This window comes from Aquarana catesbeiana, linkage group LG01, assembly GCF_042186555.1.
Source record: "Aquarana catesbeiana isolate 2022-GZ linkage group LG01, ASM4218655v1, whole genome shotgun sequence".
Lineage (NCBI taxonomy): Eukaryota > Metazoa > Chordata > Amphibia > Anura > Ranidae > Aquarana > Aquarana catesbeiana.
The window spans coordinates 405,827,979-405,844,973 of record NC_133324.1 but is presented as its reverse complement, the minus strand read 5'-3'; the positions used below and the strand labels follow the sequence as shown (position 1 = coordinate 405,844,973).

The following is a 16,995-nucleotide window of genomic DNA, read 5'->3' as shown; positions in this document are numbered from 1 at the left end:
TCGTTGAACCCTTAGACCTAAGAAAATCATCTAGAACATTGCTCAAAGTGTTATTGTTTCACACTAGGAAAATGATTGTACAAAAATGGAAGTCACCAACTTTAACCACTTCCCGACCACCTCACGCAGATATACTGCGGCAGAAGGGCACGTACAGGCAGATTAATGTACCTGTACGTTGCCCTTTAAGAGGCGGCTCACGTGCGCGCACACCGGGAGCTCCGTGACCGGGATCGCGGGTCCCGCGGACTCTATGTCCGCGGGCATACCCGCGATCGTCTCGCGGTGAGGAAGAACGGGGAGATGCTAATGTAAACATGCATCTCCCCGTTCTGCCTAATGACACTGACCACGCTCCTTGTAATCGGGAGCGGTGATCAGTGATATGTCACACACAGCCCCTCCCCCCCACAGTTAGAATCACTCCCTAGGACACACTTAACCCCTACAGCGCCACCTAGTGGTTAACCCCTACACTGCCAGTGACATTTTTACAGTAATCAAAGCAATTTTATAGCATTGATCGCTGTATTAATGCCAACGGTCCCAAAAATGTGTCAAAATTGTCCGATGTGTCCGCCATAATGTTGCAGTCAAGATAAAAATCGCTGATCGCCACCATTACTAGTAAAAAAAAAAAATTATCAATAAAAATGCCATAAAACTATCCCCTATTTTGTAGACGCTATAACTTTTGCGCAAACCAATCAAACGCTTATTGCAATTTTTTTTTTACCAAAAGTATGTAAAAGAATACGTATCGGCCTAAACTGAGGAAAAAAAATGTTTTTTAATATATTTTTTGGGGATATTTATTATAGCAAATAGTAAAAAATAATGTGTTTTTTTTCAAAATTGTCGCTATTTTGTTTATAGCACAAAAAATAAAAACCGCAGAGGTGATCAAATACCACCAAAAAAAAGCTCTGTTTGTGGGAAAAAAAGGATGTCAATTTTGTTTGGGAGCCACGTCGCACAACCGCGCAATTGCGACGCAGTGCAAAAAGTGCTCTGGTCAGGAAGGGGGTAAATTCTTCCAGGGTTGAAGTGGTTAAACAATTGCAAATCTTTGGTAAATTCAGCTATTCTCCTATTGTATAAGGGCCAGTTCACACCACATGCAGTCCAGTGCGTTTTTTTTCTGAATCAAAAATGCATGGAAAGTAGTGCAGTCAGCTCCAGTGCGTTCCAGAAAAAAAAAAAAAGTAGAACATGCTGCATTTTTTCTGTACTGGAACGCAGTAAAACGCATCAAAAACACACTGGAGCGCACCTAAATGCACATGTCCTTATTTTAGGTAAAGAAAAAAAAAGGATGAAAAAATGCACTGGACTGCATCAAAACGCAGCAAAAATGTGCATGCAGAAAAGCACCCAGAACACATCCTGGTGTGAACTGGCCCTAAGGCCACCTACAACAGCAGGGGGTGCTGCAACAAATTTGATAACGTTTGATCAGTGTGGCTTGAAAGTCCTGATATGGCCATATGATTTTCTGCCTATGTTCATCTGCCAGGTTCACCATTAGTCTTTCCATTCATTTTCGGGCTACCGTCCGCTGTTGTGCGGCCTCTGATGCTTCGTTAGAAGTTGTTTGTATTATTGCCCTGTGATTCTACCTGTGTACTGGCTCCTTTATTGCTGGCAAGTAGCACTACTGATTTCTCCTATTCCAATATGCAACTATGATTGATGACTTATTAAAGTGGGAGTAAACTCCCATGCATGACTTTTACCTATACCGTTTAGGAGACATTTAATTTTCATTAAATATGTCACTGGCACATGTGCTCTGAAGGAACGGCATACCGCGCTGTTCCTTCAGAGTCCTGTGCCATGAACGGCGGCTGCTGCGAGCATGTGCGGGAGTGATGTCATTGCGGCTTCTCCGGCCACACGCTCAGTCCTCAAACCTGGAAGGAAGACTGGGTGAAGATGGAAGCGATGACAACGCATTGCTGGAGGGCTTCATTTTCAGGCAAGTTTCACATAATTGTGCTAGTATGCAATGCATACTAGCACATTATGGCATTACCTTGCAAGACTTGAAAAAAGTGTTACACTGTATTGCTGTATAACTGTTTAAAAGCAATAAATAGAATTTACCAAAAAAAAAAAAAAAAAAAAAAAAAAAAAAAAAAAAAAAAAAGAATCTATAAAAAGAGGGCAATACAATTTCTAGAAAAATTCTACAGCACTGATCTAGATACCGTGCCTTGGAAAAGTATTCATACCCCTTGACATTTTCCACATTTTATCACATTACAACCAGAAACGTAAATGTATTTTATTTGTATGATAGACAAACACAAAGTAGCACATAATTGTGAAGTGGAAGGAAAATGATAAATGGTTTTCAAATTTTTTTTTACAAATAAATATGTGAAAAGTGTGGTGTGCATTTGTAGTCAGCCCCTCTGAGTCAATACTTTGTAGAACCACCTTTCACTGTAATTACAGCTGCAAGTCTTTTTGGGTATTTCTCTACCAGCTTTGCACATCTAGAGAGTGACATTTTTGCCCATTCTTCTTTGCAAAATAGCTCAAGCTCTGTCAGATTGGATGGGGAGCAGAGTCTGTGAACAGCAATTTTCAAGTCTTGCCACAGATTCTAAATTAGATTTAGATCTGGACTTTGACTGGGCCATTCTAACACATGAATATGCTTTGATCTAAACCATTCCATTGTAGCTCCGGCTGTATGTTTAGGGTCGTTGACCTGCTGGAAGGAGAACCTCGGCCCCAGTCTCAAGTCGTTTGCAGACTCTAACAGGTTTTCTTCTAAGATTGCCCTGTATTTTGCTCCATCCATCTTCCCATCAACTCTGACAAGCTTCCCTGTCCCTGCTGCAGAAAAGCATCCCCACAAAATGATGCTGCCACCAACATGTTTCACGGTGGGGATGGTGTGTTCGGGGTGATGTGCAGTATTAGTTTTCCACCACACATAGCGTTTTGCTTTTAGGCCAAAAAGTTACAATTTTGGTCTCATCTGTCCAGAGCACCTTCTTCCACGTTTGCGGTGTCCCCCACATGGCTTCTTGCAAACTGCAAACGGGCCTTCTTACGGCTTTCTTTCAAACAATGGCTTTCTTCTTGCCACTCTTCCATGAGCGCCAGATTTGTGGTGCGCACGACTAATAGTTGTCCTGCGGACAGATTCCCCCACCTGGGCTGTGGATCTCTGCAGCTCCTTACAATGTGCCTCTTGGCTGCTTCTCTGATTAATGCTCTCCTTGACCGGCCTGTCAGTTTAGGTAGACGGCCATGTCTTGGTAGGTTTGCAGTTGTATCATACTCTTTCCATTATTGGAAGATGGATTGAACAGTGCTCCATGAGAGGTTTAAAGCTTGGGATATTTTTTTTTTATAACCTAACCTTGCTTTAAATTTCTCCACAACTTTATCCCTGGCCTGTCTGGTGTGTTTTTTGGCCTTCATGATGCGGTTTGTTCAGTAAGGTTCTCTAACAAACCTCTGAAGGCTTCACAGAACAGCTGTATTGATACAGAGATTACACACAGGTGGACTCTATTTACTAATTAGGTGACTTCTGAAGGCAATTGGTTCCACTAGTATTTAGTTATGGGAATCAGAGTAAAAGGGGGCTGAATACAAACGCACGCCACACTTTTCACATAGTTATTTGTAAAAAAATTTGAAAAGCATTTATCATTTTCCTACCACGTCATAATTATGTGCCACTTTGTGTTGGTCTATCACATCAAATCCCAATAAAATACATTTACACTTTTGGTTGTAACATGACAAAATGTGGAAAATTTCAAGGGGTATGGACACTTTTTCAAGGCACTGTATGTGGATACACACAAATGGAGTGTGGATAAAAACTAGGCTTGAGACAAAAGCACAGAACACATTTAATTACAGCATGCACCCCACTAAGGCATTTAGGTAGGCGATTTTGGATATCCTGGAGTGTACTGCTTTTTGATATTGCAAATGTTATTATAATTTTGAAATCTACTTTCCCAGGAAAATTAAATTTTACCTGTTGTAATTTTGAAAATGGTATGCCACAATTTTCAGAGTATATAAACAAGGTCAAGTTTGGCATGCAAAAGTTCCCATATTTTTTATAGAGCAGACTCCAAGGACATCTTAATAAACCTCAATTAAAATTCAATCTGGAAAAAACTCCAGTCCAGTACTCATGTGTTTAATTACTTAATACAAAAGAAAATGCTGTGGTTGCAATGCTTTCTATGGCATAAATACAATTAAATAACTAAAGACAAAACTTTTTATTTTTAGTTTTGAACAGAGTGGAGAGGGATTAGAACACATTAGCTTTCTTTACTGCGGTCTGTGCCCCCATTAGTGAGATACATCCTCTATGTGTCACGTTTAGTAAAAGTGAAAGTAAAAGTAAATGAAAATCCCACATTTTGGATTGGCACCCAGAACAGTTGGAGCGCTTCCCTCTTGAGGGTCGCAAGATAAATTAGTACCCCTCTGGTTGCCCTGACCCTGTGAGTCCTCTGCCACCTTTGACACTCTGGGTTTAAACAGTTTTTCCACTAGATAACAGCAGAAATAAGAAAATACACCAGAATTGGTTATTATTTAGGGGTACTTCTATAGCGCCATCAATTTGCGCAACGCTTTATTATTATTATTATTATTATTATTATACAGTATTTATATAGCGCCAACAGTTTACGTAGCGCTTTACAACTTGAGGGTAAACAGTACAAATACAATACAATTTGATACAGTAGGAATCAGAGGGCCCTGCTCCTTAGAGCTTACAATCTAAGAGGGAAGGTCAAGAGATACAAGAGGTAATAACTATGGGTGATGTGCTGATTGAGAAGATAAATGTACAGTTGTTAGGTGGGGGCCAGATAGGCTTCTCTGAAGAGATGAGTTTTCAGGGATCGTCTGAAAGTGGATAAAGTAGGAGAAAATCGGACGGATTGGGGTAGAGCATTCCAGAGGATGGGGGAGGCTCTGGAGAAGTCCTGAAGGCTAGCATGGGATGAGGTGACAAGGGAGTTTGAGAGCAGGAGGTCTTGGGAGGAGCGAAGAGAACGATTAGGTTGGTATTTTGTGACTAGGTTGGAGATGTAGCTGGGGGCCAGGTTGTGGATGGCTTTGTAAGTTATAGTTAGTATCTTGAATTTAATTTGGTGACTGAGTGGCAGCCAATGGAGAGATTGGCAGAGGGGTGTGGCAGACGCTGAGCGGTTTGTGTGGTGGATGAGCCTGGCAGCAGCGTTCATGATGGACTGAAGTGGGGATAGCCTATTTAGAGGTAAACCAATGAGGAGGGAGTTGCAGTAATCGAGGCGGGAGATGACCAGGGAGTGGATTAGAAGCTTTGTGGTGTCATTGGTTAGGAAGGGGCGTATCTTGGAGATGTTGCGAAGACTGAGGCGGCAAGCTTTGGATAGTGATAGAATGTGGGGTCGAAAGGTTAGTTCAGAGTCCAGGATTACACCTAGGACCTTGGCGTGGGGAGATGGCTTTACATATACATTGTACATTCACATTTGTCCCTACTCTCAAGGAGCTTACAATCTAAGATCCCTAACTCACATTCATATACCAGGGGCAATTTAGACAGAAGCCAATTAACCTACCTGGTTAGATCAGTAATAGTTTACTCAATGAGATGAATAGAAAAGAAATCAAAGAGCCAACTTGAGTTTACACCTCAAAAGATTGTCTCTCAAAGAATGTTATTGATAGCAAAACAACTATCACCTTTAAGATTCAAACATTCAACATTGAACACTATAATTTCTATACTCAAATAAGTGCATATAATGTTTATGTGAGTAGGCTACAGGAGAGCAGAGTGACTCTTATGAGTGTCAGACCCCTCTCTACTGCTTTTTAACACATAAATGGAAAAACACAGTAGATAAACAAGTACAACTCTAGCAAACAGGAACTGTATTACAATAAAACCTGCTCTTAGAGAGTGTTCTTGGTGATCTGCAGCTTTACAAGCTTCAGCAAAACAAATCCCTGAAGTGGGGAGGAAGGTGAAAGTAGTCCTGTGTTGCTGTGTGTCAATCCGGTCAATCTTCAGCTAGCTCTTAGGTGTTTAATTGCATGCAAGAAATATTGAATAGTAAAGCAAAATAGCTGATTCAATAGATGGTGTATAACCAACAGACAATACCATGTGCAAATCAGAGCTGCAATTGAATTCACAGTGATCACTGACAAAGATGTTCTGTGGAACTACAAGCAACAGCAGAACAATGGATGGCAAAGATGTCTGTATTTAGTGTCTGATATGCTGGAACAGATGCTTGAACTAAAGATGGTAATGAGTGCAGGAGACAATGATGTCTATATACAGTGCCTATAAGACTGGGCTATCGCCCGCTCACCACACTGGAACAGAAGATGATGATGATGATCTCTTAGGACTGTGACTCAAGCAATGACATCTGGCCTCCATGCATGCAGATCCACGCTGGTCCCAAGAGAGCGCGCCAGGTCTCAAGCCTTCCCCTCTTATAGTCCCTCCCAGCGGTCTGCCCTTCATCAGCCAGCTAGTAGTTGTAGTTTCACATACTACAGCCAGAGGGCGAATCCTATTCGTGTGGACTACATGTCCCAAGATGCTTTGCTCTGTCTCGTCTCTGATTAAAAAAGGAGACGAGACATCCCACACTGGAGCACTAGAGGGAAACAGCTACCCCTGAAACAATGCCACACAGCATCTTCTGATTGCAGGAATAGGTAGGTATCCAGCTCCTGGCTACACAGTGATAGAGGGGAAATCTTCCAACGGGGACAGTCTTGGAGTCTTGTTATCTCCATTTATGATTTATTATTTGGCTTCTGAATGAGCATTTGTAACCATGCGGCCCAACTGTAGAATTTTTTTACAGCTTTTATTAAAGTTGGAAGGACTAGAATATCTTTCAGCTTTTTATCATGGCCCAGTGTCCCCATTCAGAAGATTTTACCATTGTGTAAAAGTGTGAAGAGACTAAAGTTAGAGGGCAGGGGTTAGCAAAAAACCCTTTTCCCAATACCCATACCTCATTGAATGAAAGGCATTCTTACTAGGGTAGCTTCTAAAGTAGAGTATGGTAATTAAATGTTATCGGGTTAGAAGAATTCATCTTGGTGTCAAAGAGATTCTCTTTAAAGTACAGGAGTTTTAAGGGAATATTATATACTATAAAAAATTACCACATGGCATTACAGTGCTGTACCATGTTAGCCATAAAAATATCCAATTATCTCTACCCATACACTGATATGAACTAATATGTGCTAGAACTGCAGCCTTCTTTGACTGTGAAGTGTTGTAGTATACCATGTATATGCACACTGAATCATCCTAACAGCAAGATTCCAAACATTGTCCTACAAAACTTTAGTATTAACATTTTTCCAAACAGCAGCAATCCATACTGTAAATATGCAATACCTCATTAGGGCAGCCCTCTGGTTGTGGCAGTCTCCCGTTGTTCTTCAGTAACTCGATCAAATGAAATACAATCATCTGTCCTTGTTTATCATTTCCAATCATCCTCATAAACTCCTACAAATAAAAAATTGCTTTATGGTAAACAATGCAATGCTTTTGTTTATATCCTAATCAGAACACGTCTGCCTCTTCTCCATGCAGTCACCATATACAGTATATAATGTAAATGTAATTTCTAATCTGAATGTACGGACTTTAGAGTACTTTTCCCTGGCATTTTAATTAAAAGAATATTTTCAACAAGTGAAATAAAACACTGAATTTCAAAGGCTATGCAAGAAACGTTGCAACTATGCAGTCAAGTAAATGGATCTGACACCTAGGGACTGTTTAATTTCTAGTCTTCATTTAAGTCATGTTTCATGAATCAACCTTTCAAGTCTGATGTCTGTAAAGAACTACATAGTGTTTTTAATTTCTGTATTTGACAGCCAATCAGGAGCCTGCAGTGGAAAACTCTCCATTATAAATAGGTAAACAAAAGGGGGTCCATCATCACCTGACAAAAAGTAATGGGACAGACTACCCCACACAGATGCCCTCGAAAAAAACGTAGGCTTTGATATTGCAGATATAATTTACTATTTTTGTGATTGGTTAAGGCTGGGTTCACACTGTTGTGCGGATCGGCTCACAGCAGGGGGTCTGGTGCGTCCCTGTTCACCGATTCAGGTCTGAATTCCGTCCAAATTTTTGGCTGAATTCAAACCTGAAACGGACCAGAATACGCACAGGACTCTTCTGCAAACCGCTCCGCAGCTGTCCCAGAGCTGTGTGAACCGGCTCCATTTAGAGCCAGTCAGAGTCTCCTGACATGCGAAATGAATGTGGGGAAAACCCACATCCAATTCACATCAGTGTGCACCCAGACTAAGAGCTCCTGCACACAGGGCATTCGAAAAAACGAGCTGCAAAGTAGGGCTGGGGAAAAAATCGATTTAAATCTTGAATCGCTGACACCGCGCCGGTGAAGAGCTGCGGTCAGGAGTTTTTAAGCGAGGCCGCGGCTTCGGCCTAGTCCACGAGGCCGGACACCACAGACTAGGCCGAAGCCGCGGCCTCGCCTAAAAACTCCTGCCTGCAGCTCCCCAGGACCGGCGCTAGTCCGCGAGGCTTTTAGCGGAGTTTCTCTGCCTCTATTCAAAATCAATGGTTCCCCATTAGAGCCAATTGATTTGAATAGAAGTCGCACCAGAAGTCAGATCATGATTATCCGACTTGCGGTGCGACTTGTGCGCTGAGGATCTTGAAGAGGAACCCTACGCCAAAATGAAAAAAAAAAAAAAAAAAAAATGGCGTGGGGTCCCCCCAGAATCCATACCAGACCCTTATCCGAGCATGCAGCAGGTCAGGAAAGGGAGGTGGGAATGAGCGAGAGCCCCCCCTTCTGGACCATGCCAGGCCACATGCCCTCAACATGGAGGGGTGGGGCCCCCCCAAAGCACCTTTGGGACAACCCTGGCCTTTGGTTGTCGGGGTCTGCGGCCGGTGGGCTTATCAGAATCTGGAAACCCCCTTTAATGAGGGGGCCGCCAGATCCCGCCCCCCCACCCTATGTGAGTGCTAATGGGGGTAGTACTCCTACCCATTCACCCCCAAAAAAAGTGTCAAAAACATGTGTACTGTTTTTATTTTTGACAAAGAAATGTATTAAAGCAGCTCCGGCTTCTCTTCTCATTCCAATTTCTTCTCCCGCTGTCGGTTCTCCTCTCTCCGCTGTCTTCTTCCGCTGCTGGTTCTCCTCTCACCGCTATCTTCTCCCGCTGCTGGTTCTCCTCTCACCGCTGTCTTCTCCCGCTGCTGGTTCTCCTCTCACCGCTGTCTTCTCCCACTGCTGGTTCTCCTCTCTCCACTGTCTACTCCCACTCTCTCCACTACTCCTCTCTCTCTGCTGTCTTCTCGCGTTGCCGGGTCTCCTCCCTCCGCTGTCTTCTCCCGCTGCCGGGTCTCCTCTCTCCGCTGTCTTCTCCCGCTGCTGGGTCTCCTCTCTCCGCTGTCTTCTCCCGCTGCCAGGTCTCCTCTCTTCGCTGTCTTCTCCCTCTGTTCTTCTTCCGATGTTCTGTTGACGCTCTCTCCCGATGTAATGCTAGGGCCGCCGTTTACCAAGGGGCAGGGCCACCCGGTGAAGTCATCCGGAGCCTCCGCCCCTTGTGATGCTACCTCCTGGGGCATGATGGAACAGTGACGTCACAAGGGGCGTAGCCTCCAGATGACGTCATCAGGTGGCCCCGCCCCTTGGCTATATAAGTATTGGTACGCGGCGGACCTAGCATTACACCGAGAGAAAGCGTTGAGAGAAGATCAGAGGAAGAACAGAGGGAGAAGACAGCGGAGAGAGGAGACCCAGCAGAGGGAGAAGACAGCGGAGAGAGTAGACACGGCAGAGGGACAAGACAGCGGAGAGAGGAGACCCAGCAGAGGGAGAAGACAGCGGAGAGAGGAGAACCAGCAGCGGGAGAAAGACAGCGGTGAGAGGAGAACCAGCAGCGGAAGAAGACAGCGGAGAGAGGAGAACCGACAGCGGGAGAAGAAATCGGAAGGAGAAGAGAAGCCGGAGCTGCTTTAATACCGGCAGAGGGAGAAGACAGCGGAGGGAGGAGACCCAGCAGCAGGAGAAGACAGTGGAGAGAGAAAACAGTGGAGAGAGGAGAACCAGCAGCGGGAGGATGAAGACATCACCGGAGGAAGAAGAAATCGGAATGAGAAGAGACGCTGGAGCTGCTTTAATAAATTACTTTGTCAAAAACCTGGTACCGTTTTCATTTTTGACACTTTTTTTGGTTAAATGGGTAGGGGTACATCGTACCCCATACTTATTCACAAAGGGTGGGGGGCTGGATCTGGGGGCCCCCTTGTTAAAGGGGACTTCCAGATTCCGATAAGCCCCCTGCCTGCAGACCCCGACAACCAACGGCCAAGGGTTGTCCGGAAGAGGCCCTTCAAGAGGCCGTCAACATAGGGACAATGTGCATGCCATTTTTTTTATTTTGGTGTGGGGGTTCCCCTTAAAATCCATACCAGACCAAAGGGTCTGGTATGGATCTTGGGGGGGACCCACCGCCGTTTTTTTTTCATTTCGGCATGGGGTTCCTCTTCAAGATCCTCAGTGCACAAGTTGCATTGCAAGTCGGATCATTATGATCAGACTTCTGGTGCGACTTCTATTCAAAATCAATTGGCTCTCATAGGGAACCATTGATTTTGATATGTTAAAAAAACAAAACAAAAAACGCTTGACGTGGCTTAACAGCATTTGGCAGCTTTTAGCGGTATCAGACGTTTTTTTCAGCTCAACAGCCTATGCTCCTGAACGCACAGGCTGTCGTTTTTTTCTATTGCCCCTAAAACGCTTATGCCTCCAAATGTCTCTGCCAGTTTATGTGTGCATGGACACATAGGCTAACATGGAGGGGAGTTTAGAAGCCGTTAAAAAAGCAGCTGCAAAAATGTCCTGTGTGCATCAGCCCTAAATGTTCAATGCACTATTTCTCATTTTACAACACTGGTGCCGTGATTACAGTAGGTACACCTTCCCTTTAAGACACGACTGGTAGGAATGTATCAATTTGTGTCATGCGACCAGTGCATGATGATCCTGTGTTATTAAAAAAGAAAGCTCTGCTTGTTGTCACAACACAATACATTTCTGACCTTACTACCTGCACATTTACAGCTCTGCATAACTACATTGTGGTCATATTATTCTGTACAATTTTTATTCTGTACTTAGCAATGTTAAAGTATTTATGGCACTTTTTCTTTTTTAGCAGAAGAATTTTCCATTAAACATCATTGCCTTCTGAATATATTCTGATCTTTATTACACATCTCAGTCAACATGTGATATTTTTGGCTAACTTATTTTTATCTAAAATGTAGTGATTAAATCTGTCAACAAACCCTCTCTTGTATTAAGAGTGGTATAGACTCCAGAGAGTTATCATTTTACCCCTGCACAAATCATTAGTATGACCTCATATGGAATACACAGTTCAGATTTGGGCACCAGTTCACAAAAAGGATATCGGGGAACTGGAGAAAGTGCAGAGAAGAGCAACCAAACTGATAAGAGGCATGGAGGAGCTTAGCTATAAGGAAAGATTAGCTGAACTTAATTCATTTTCTCTTGAGAAGTGGAGATTAAAGGGGGGTAGTAAAAGCTGTGAAAAGTGGAATAGACTCCTTCAAGAGCTGGTTCTCTCCAGCTCAGTGATTGCTAAAAGGCCTGGATTCTTTCCTAAATGTACATAATATAACTGGATACTAATATTTAGAAGTAAAGATGATTCAGGGAATATCCGATTGCCTCTTGGGTGATCAGCAAAGATTTTGTTTAAGCAAATTGGATGATGCTTTACTTTTTTTTTCCTTCCTCTGGATCAACTGTGGGTATAGGTTTGTGCATATAGGATTGTATTTTTTTTCCTTTTATTGGTTGAACTAGGTGGACTTCTTCAACAAGACTAACCATGTAACAAGAACAGGCAGAAAATGATCTGAGTATGCTTTAGCTGAATTTTTCATTGATGCAGTCAATGTTGGCATACCCATAAGTGCTTACACAGCACAACTGCAATCAATGCAAGCCAGTTTGAAATTAGATTATGAAACATCAGCAAAATTAAATTTTTGCATACTGACCGAAGGCGGGCTCTTATTTTTTTCACTGTATGTAAACAGCTCATAGAGAACAACCCCGAAACTCCACACATCTGAAGCCACAGAGAACTTGCTCTCAGTCAGACTTTCTGGTGCATACCTGCAATGACAACAAACATAAGCTAAATGAAATCGTAACTGACTGATCAGCACAATCACATCATGTCCACTACTCAACTGAAAATGTATCAAATTAAGTCTAAAATGAGGACAAATCTTACATTACTTAGAAAGAAAATTAGACAATTTTTACACTGTAGAATGAAAGTAGCTTCTGGCAGACCCTACTTTTATGATAGGATAAGTGGCTAAATCTTTATCATCTTCTTTATAAGTAACAGAAAAAAAACTGCTATAAAAGAGTTAGAAAAGAACACAGTCTTAAAAAAAAATCATATTTTCTTATCAAAGAGCAAAGAAAAGAAGGTGTGCTGAGGTGTTAGAACTGAAATAGATAATTGAGTGAATGGGGATCTTCCCTTCTGTAAGCACCCAGAGAACAACGGGGCCGATTTACGAAAGCCATGTGCCATCAATAGAGGCGCACGGTGAGGTGCAACGCACATTTTCATATTTACGAAACGGTGCATCAGGAACAGAGCGCGAATCCCCCATTTACTATAGCGATCTCGGTGCATGGGAGAATGCAATCTGTGCGCCACTATGGACATGGCACACGGCATCTTCAATTCAATATTAACAGAATAGGGAGGTGCCAATATTATGGGGTGATGTGAGAAAGTTTAGTAACAACTGCCCAAGTAACACATATGCCCAAAACAGAATGAGAAAGTAACTTTTAAACACAAACTTTGTCTTTTTGCGGACAATATTCTTATCTCATCCCCACATTTCCGCCCCCAATCTTCTAAACACACTTGATAAATCTGCACATATTTCTGGGCTATATGTAAACCCCGTTAAATCAAATGCTCAAATTTCTTTACCATTTAATTGGGTCTCTCATCAACTACCATATTTAGGAGTATACCTTACATCCTCACTTTCTGACCTTTTTGCAGACAATTATCTACCTCTATTGAAGCAAGCCACAGGCCTTATGAAACAATGGTCCTCTCTCCCATTGTCATGGTTAGGACGGATAAATGCTATAAAAATGTCTTTATTGCCAAAATTTTTATAATTGCTCAGGGTACTCCCAGTTTCTTTACCATCATACGTCTTAAGACTCACACAAAGTAAAGTCATGTCTTTCATTTGGGGTAATATTAAACCCCATATACCTAAGTCTACTCTTTATCTTAACAAAAAGTGTGGGGGTTTGGGGTTACCAAACTTTTCCTCTTATTACTATGCTGCACAAATATCAATATTATCCAAATATCATTCAATAGAGGAAATACCCTTATGGGTAGCTATTGAATCTATTGACAGCGACCTCATATCTGTAGACAATTTGTTATGGTCATAACCAAGAGATAGGTCACATCTAATTAACCCCATTATGAAACATTTGTTGGCTATTTTGGATAGGTTTGGTAAATCTCATAAGCTCCAATCCATTCACAAGCCCCTTCTTTCTTTTCTAGGGAACCCAGCCTTTTATCCTGCTTGGAAATTTCCGAAGTCATTCTCTGCTTGGTCCTCCACAAACTTGGTTAGATTACATAGGCTAGTCTCTACTGATACTTTTCAGGCATTTCCTATATTATGTGCTAATAACGTGCTACCTTGTAATGAATTATTTCGATATCTACAAATCACGAATTTTTACATGCCTTTCCTTACGACCAGTACACCACTTAATCAAATGTTTCAATTCGAACTAATTTGTATGAGTGACCCACACGTAAGAGGCCTAATTTCACTTATTTATCAAAAACGCACTACTACTCCTAATGATGTACTTCCGTCTTATACTACCAAATGGTCAAAAGATTTAGGACGAATGTTCGACATCAATGACTGGTCTAATATTTGGTTGGCTACCAAATCCTCATCTTCTAATTGTTTTGCTCTGGAAACTAATTTCAAAGTTCTGGCACGTTAGTACCTAGTACCAGCTAGAATAGCAAAATTTACTCCTTTTTATAGTAATAATTGCTTTAGAGGTTGCTCCACACCTGGTACCCACTTTCATATATGGTGGCAATGCCTGATTGCTCAAGAATTATGGAAAAAAATATTTGCAATGGCATCTAAAGCTTTAGAAACCCCTGTAGCCCTAGACCCAGCCATTGCACTTCTAAATCTTAAACCGGCCAGACTTACCCGTAATCAATTCCAATTGCTTATCCAAATCAATCCCGCTTCCAAACAAACCATAGCTAAGGCATGGAAGACCAACACACTGATCGTGGTGGAAACCAAACATAGAATGAACAAGGCCCTCATATTCGCTAAAATGACAGCTATTGAAGACAATAGTATTAATAAATTCTGTATGATTTGGCAGCCATGGGTTAAGCATTTCTTTTCTTTTGATTTTGACCAGTCATTGTTGTTATCCTATTAGAATCCTTGTTATATTAATGTATTATTACTTATCCATGTCGGGAGCTGGATCACCACTTCGAGAGATTCTTTCTTTTCTTGTCATACTATCAGTCTTTCTGGAATCTCTTCAATATGTAGGGCAAACCTATGTAATCCTTATTTGGTATTGAACACTAATGCTATAATGCCCGTATAGTTCTTTAATTCTATTCTCTTCTTTACTTATTTTTCTTTTCTTATTTATTATGCAAACGACAATTTTGGGATACCATTTTACTTAATGACTCATATCTCATTAATAATGAGTATTGCTTTTATGAGTGTTAGAGTATTACATTTTTTCTCTTTAAATATATATTATATATACAACTAACAATTTGTAAGGAGAGTGTTACTCCTTTCTCTTTTTTTATTTTTTTCTCTAACTTTTTTCTCAGGTATATTGCATGGCCTAATTATTGTTTGTAACAACATTTTCAATTTCAAATAACCATGCCCCCACCCAGCCACAGCTTGAGCCCGTAGGGGGTGGAAGGGTGGTCTGGAGGCATGCTTTATATCTCCCATTTATAACTTTTGACCTCTATATAGGTCTTCACATTTCTAACTAATTCATATTGTATCTAATATCTTTGATTACACCTCTCCTGTGAGATTAGATATTGTAGTGAATATATAGATATGATTCTACTGTTCATATGTGTATCCCATGTTACGATAATTGTTATACTTTGTCTTCTCTTATACAAATTTCAATAAAATTATTGAACAAGAGAAAGTAACTTTTTCAGAGAAACCCTGCTGTGCCTGCAAGTACGTTTAGAACTGCGCAAGATCAATGTAAGCACTGTGCATGTGCAAGCGGCTCTTGCGCTCCTTCAAATGCGTTTGTTCACTGCGTGGCCAAAATCTTAGTAAACGTCAAGCAACGTAAATGCAATTGTGTGGGTTGAACGGGCGCACCTCTAAACTTGACATTTTTTTTTTTTACGCTGGTTCACCTTTATGTATTTTTTTAAAGATTTGGACACAGGTCATGTTAGCATGTTACGTTGCCAACATATGACATGAACCTTGTTAAAAATATGTAAAAAGACTCTCGCTCTTCTAGCCCCTCCTAAAAGGGCACTCCACTCCATTCTCAAAAGGCTGTGAGCTGCCTTCACCAATCCAAACCACATCCTTTTTCAGAGCATACAACAGGGCCAGCTAGGAAAGGGGTGAGAAGAGCGATCGCCCACCCCACTCCTGAACCATACAAGGCCACGTGTACTCAACATAGCTGGCTGCCTTTGGGGCATGTTGGGCTCAGCCCAATACCAACCACAAAGCACCTTGTACCCACTACTTTAAAGGTGCTTTCCACATTCCATAAAGCCCCGTCTACGGCCCCCCACAACCCCAGCATAGGGTTGTGTGGAAGAGGCCCTTGTCCCCCTGAATATGGGAACAAGGTGGTTGACTTATGGGGTGCCCGAGCCCCTCCTGCCCCCAAGCATCCATCCCCCTTTCATGGCCTGGCTTGCTGTGTGTTTGGCTAGGGGTTTTCTAGTATTTGGGAGGGGCACAATATTTTCTTTGTTTGGGGTGGGATTTTTCATGTGGGGGTTCTCATTTTAAGCCTTAACAGACCCAAATGGCCTTGTATGTTATGGGGGGGGGGGGGGGGGTAAGGCTATCTTTTGTTTTGTGTTAAAATCTTGCAGCTGCAATGTAGATTTGTAACTTTTCTCTAAAGCCGTACATCTCTGAAGCAGCATTTTGGACACATGCTACAGATGCACCACTTTACAGGCAGAGCAAGCCCCCCCCCCCCAGTTACTAGCTTTTAAGCAATTTAGCATTTTTAAAGGCACTTCTTGTTTCGTTTTTGGGGTTGTCCAAATTGGTGACATTGATATATGTCCCACAGGATGGGACCTGGGCCCCCATACACATTTTAGGGCCAATAACTAGAAGATAAGCCAGCCAAGTGGGGACTAGCAAAATTCACAAGTCAGTTCCCAATGGTATTTGTTGTATACATTTTGCCCATGTTAGGCTCTTTGTTTGGCCCCCCTGGGCCGGGGGGGGGGTGTTTGTCCCATCTGTAATTTTGTAGCATGCTGGATGATGTGCTTAATTTTGGACAGGGGGAGTGGCTTCTTTTGTGCTAGCTGCATTTGGGTTGGTGTGGGCATGCTCAGGGACTTTGCTTTTGTTTCTTCTTTTTGTGTATGAACAGCACTTGGATGTTTCTGGGCATGCTCAGAGAGTGTGTTTTTTGGGTTAGTAATTTAAGGACATCCTTAACAGGTGTACCCACTGTTTCTACACTGGGTGAACTTGCATTTTGTGTGTTTCGTGGACTGTGCATGTGTTTTCAATTGCCTCATTAGCACGCAAACCTAGGTTAT

General features: G+C 42.1%; 1 protein-coding gene across 4 annotated transcripts in view; it reads right to left on the bottom strand.

Annotated features, from left to right (window-relative positions):
* JAK2 (Janus kinase 2) overlaps window positions 1-16,995 on the bottom strand; it is a 338,377-nt gene that overhangs the window by 7,919 nt on the left and 313,463 nt on the right. For all 4 annotated transcript variants that reach the window (XM_073635018.1, XM_073635011.1, XM_073635003.1 and 1 more), the window contains 2 exons: window positions 12,125-12,242; window positions 7,424-7,537 (listed from right to left, as the gene is read on the bottom strand). In XM_073635018.1, coding sequence (XP_073491119.1) covers window positions 7,424-7,537; window positions 12,125-12,242 — 232 coding nt within the window. The remainder of the gene's footprint in view (window positions 1-7,423; window positions 7,538-12,124; window positions 12,243-16,995) is intronic.